This window comes from Saccostrea cucullata, unplaced genomic scaffold (genome assembly GCF_032062105.1).
Source record: "Saccostrea cucullata isolate Sc308-1 unplaced genomic scaffold, CSIRO_AGI_Scuc_v1 ctg3148, whole genome shotgun sequence".
Taxonomy (NCBI): domain Eukaryota; kingdom Metazoa; phylum Mollusca; class Bivalvia; order Ostreida; family Ostreidae; genus Saccostrea; species Saccostrea cuccullata.
In genome coordinates this window covers 10,578-14,034 of record NW_026933888.1, presented here as the reverse complement: position 1 = coordinate 14,034, position 3,457 = coordinate 10,578, and the positions used below count along the sequence as shown (strand labels likewise).

The 3,457-nt window shown below is 42.4% G+C and overlaps 1 protein-coding gene across 1 annotated transcript; it reads left to right on the top strand.

The window, feature by feature from the left end:
* Positions 1-343: 343 nt before the first annotated feature.
* Positions 344-1,892, top strand: LOC134239546 (uncharacterized). The gene is made up of 2 exons (XM_062721713.1): positions 344-602; positions 1,705-1,892. Exons 1-2 carry the CDS (start codon positions 344-346, stop codon positions 1,890-1,892), a joined length of 447 nt encoding a protein of 148 aa, XP_062577697.1.
* The last annotated feature ends 1,565 nt before the right edge of the window (positions 1,893-3,457 follow it).

Below are 3,457 nucleotides of genomic sequence, written 5' to 3'. Positions count from 1 at the left end.
TTCCTCGGACAACAAGAACTAAAAAAAAGACAAAGACATAGGCTCCCGGGGGGGCCGCGGACCTTTGGGCTTGGATCCAACGTTTCCGGATCCCGATATCCGGAGCTCATGTTTCCGGTGACCTTTCATTCCGGGAAACCCAAATTACCGGAAAGTTTTTGTTGTAATGCACAGTGTAATGAGCCAATCACCGACAGATCTCGTCTATAAAAGGGGATTTACCGTTCATGTATGTCATTTAGCAGAGGACGCCAAACGATAAAAGTAATTTTTCCCAAAATTGTTCAAAGGCTTACGTCTGGCCTCACGACCTGATTCGTCATGTTAAACACAAACACACGGAATGGCAACAGCAACAGCAGCAGCAGCAACAACAGCAGCAGCAACAAACAGCAGCAGCAACAACAAACAGCAGCAGCAACAACAGCAGCAGCAACAGCAGCAGAAGCAACAGCAGCAGCAGCAGCCCAAAAGCAGCAGCAACAGCAGCAGCAGCCCAAAAACAGCAGCACAGCAACACCAGCAGCAGCAGCAACAACAACAGGAGTTTATGTTTCAACATCCTTTTTCGGCTAATGTATCGGGACCCACCTCCTCGGGGAGTATTTCGTGAAAACGTTGTTGCAACATTGTATAGCAAATTTCCCCCCCTCCAGAGAGAATCTTGTGGCTCTATAAGCGATGGCAACCCCTGTATGACATTATCAAAACCACCGTGTATCCCTCGGTCGAATTCATACAGGGCATTCCATTAACCTAGAAGATTCTTTTAAACGAGGAATCTCGTCATTTTAGACGATCTCATGTCGACGGCGGCCAAAGATTCTAGAGTCAACGAGTTGTTTACGGAAGGAATCATCACAGAAATCTATCGGTCGTGGCTATCAATCAAAATCTGTACTATAAAAAAATCCCACCCAGAGACGAAATTGCCACTACCTGGTCCTGTTTAACAATCCTGTGGACAGACAGCAAATAGACCTTGGCTTAAAGTATCCCGAAAATCCTCAACACCTGTTGAGACATTTTAAAGACGCTACTTCCAAGCCTTATGGATACCTGTTGGTGGATTTGAAGCCTACAAAACCCAAATTGCCAGCCATAGAGTCTTGAATCCTATAAAAAAGCACAAGCAGAGAATTTTCCTCATTCTCTGACAGCTATTCCTATCGAGGGGCCCCGGGCCTTCCTTTAACCTACCAATCCATTGATGTCTTGAATCCTATAAAAAAGCAAGGAGCAGAGAATTTCCCCTTCTTACAGATTCCACCATCGGACGTACCACGCATCGGTTCCTTCAACCTACCAATCATCGGGTCGGATTTTCAACACGTCATACCTACAGAAGATATGCCTTCCGTGAGATTGTGGTTGGTCTTTGAAAACGTCCCCGACCTTCAAAGACATGTGAAAAGGGGTGCCCAAAACGGACAAAGGAAATGTATTACCCCTATGGAGATGGATGATCCAAAGGCCTCCCCTTTTAAACCAGAGAAGGAAAATGATGACGAACACGAAGTCTTTTAAATTTCTATGGAAAGGGCCAAAAAAGACAACGAAAAACTATGGGACCTGAAATATGATAAATACATAAAGGAAAGGGCTATCAAGAAAGAGCCAGAGTTCAAACGGGGAAAAAATGAACTCTAAAGACCTGAAGAAATTCTCAGAAAAGTATGGACAACTATCCTGTACATCCTACAGTTACAACACAAACCATTCACACCAAGGTCATGGATGATGTTAAAGATTTCCGTCCGAAGGCTATGACGAAAGCAGAGCCATCAGAATGGCTTAATAAGAATCGTCCTGTCCTTGAAGAAATGTGGGGTCCTGAGAGTGATATGGGATCGACGATGTTCCGAAAGCGAAGACCAAGAGAGAGAGGATGACAAGAGCGAGATGGAAGAAGATAGGATGAATCCTAAAAAAGTCTAAATAACATTTTACTATTCCCTTTTATTGTTTGAAAAATGAACTATCGATTGTAAATTGTTGCATTTACTTGAATAAACAGTGAAAAAAGCAGTATTGTTATTTATGTCATCATAAGTCACGTGATTAGGAATTATATAAGGGGTTGGGGTACACTTAAACCATTTTAACGTTGTCCATGCCAGAAAAAACATGTCTTGGGAGGATTATCTCAAGCAATGTATTCAACCATCCACAGCTGGTAGTTTTACCGGGGTGATAAATTATTCAGATACGTTCAAAAAGAGGGAAAATATGATATCAGCAAGTTCAAAGGTACCAAAAAAGGTTACAGAGACAAAACCCTACAGTCTTCAGCACCCAAAACGACATTATCGTCGCAATCAGGTCGTCGTCGCTGGCCTAGATGATCAATGGGGGCTGATCTCATGGACATGACCAAATTCAGCAAAGAAAATGAGGGTGTGAGTTCGTACCTTGGTCATCGATATCTTAAGTACATATGGATCGACCTTTAAAGGATAAGAAAGGGCCAACGACAGCCCGGGCGTTCGAAGATTATTGCGTGAGGGGGGGCAACCTAGGAAACTTGCACGGACAAAGGACAAGAATTCCGATCAAAAGCCTTCAATAATGTATTAAAGGATACAACATGAAATTTTTTTTCTCAAAACACCGAAGTGAAAGCCAACTATGCAGAGAGACCATCAAGACGATTAAAACTAAGATGTATCGTTACATGACATTCAAACAATCCCAACGATACATTGATCGTCTTCAGGAATTCGCCTTCAACAAAACGTCCCCGCACCATTAACCAACAGAACTGGTTAGACCAAACAACGAAGAAGAAGTGCGCGTATCAACATTCCTGTCTGAGAGGAGATCCCACGAAGCAATCAAAGCGGCCCTACAAGTACAAAGTGGGTGATAAAGTCCGCATTTCGAAAATATCATCCATTTTTGACAGGGAATACGATCAAAAGTGGTCGGGGAAATTTTCATCGTGTTTCGACGTTTCCTGAGGAAGGGATTCCAGTTTACAAACTCAAGGACTACAATGACGAAGCCATTACTGGACATTTTATCAACCGGAACTCCAAAAAGTGGATGTTAGAGAGAGGAAGTTTAAGATTGAAAAATCCTCAAGACCCGTGGAAGAGGACCAAACAAGCAATATTTTGTGAAATGGCTGCATTGGCCAAAGAAGTTTAATTCTTGGATAAATGCTGATGATATGGCTGCATAATTTAATGCAATTATCATAGCTTTCCTTGAAATTATATGTATTAGACTTATGTCAAACTATTGCTCTTCAGTCTTGCAATAAAATATGAACAAAAACAATGTGTTGTTTTGATCAACCCCCGACTATATTACTCGTTGAGACCTTCCATTTGATATGTATTTTTCATTTCATTCATCAGCCCGATAGACCCCGGGCTGAACATTACTCGTTAAGACCTTTGTGTAACCGTTTGATTTTGCACTTGATGACCCCGGAACACCCCCGGGGTGAGCT

Coding starts and splice junctions, on each gene's coding strand:
- LOC134239546 (XM_062721713.1), top strand. CDS start 344: ATGGCAACAGCAACAGCAGCAGCAGCAACAACAGCAGCAGCAACAAAC. Junction 603..1,704: donor GGGACCCACCTCCTCGGGGA/GTATTTCGTGAA, acceptor TACATCCTACAG/TTACAACACAAACCATTCAC.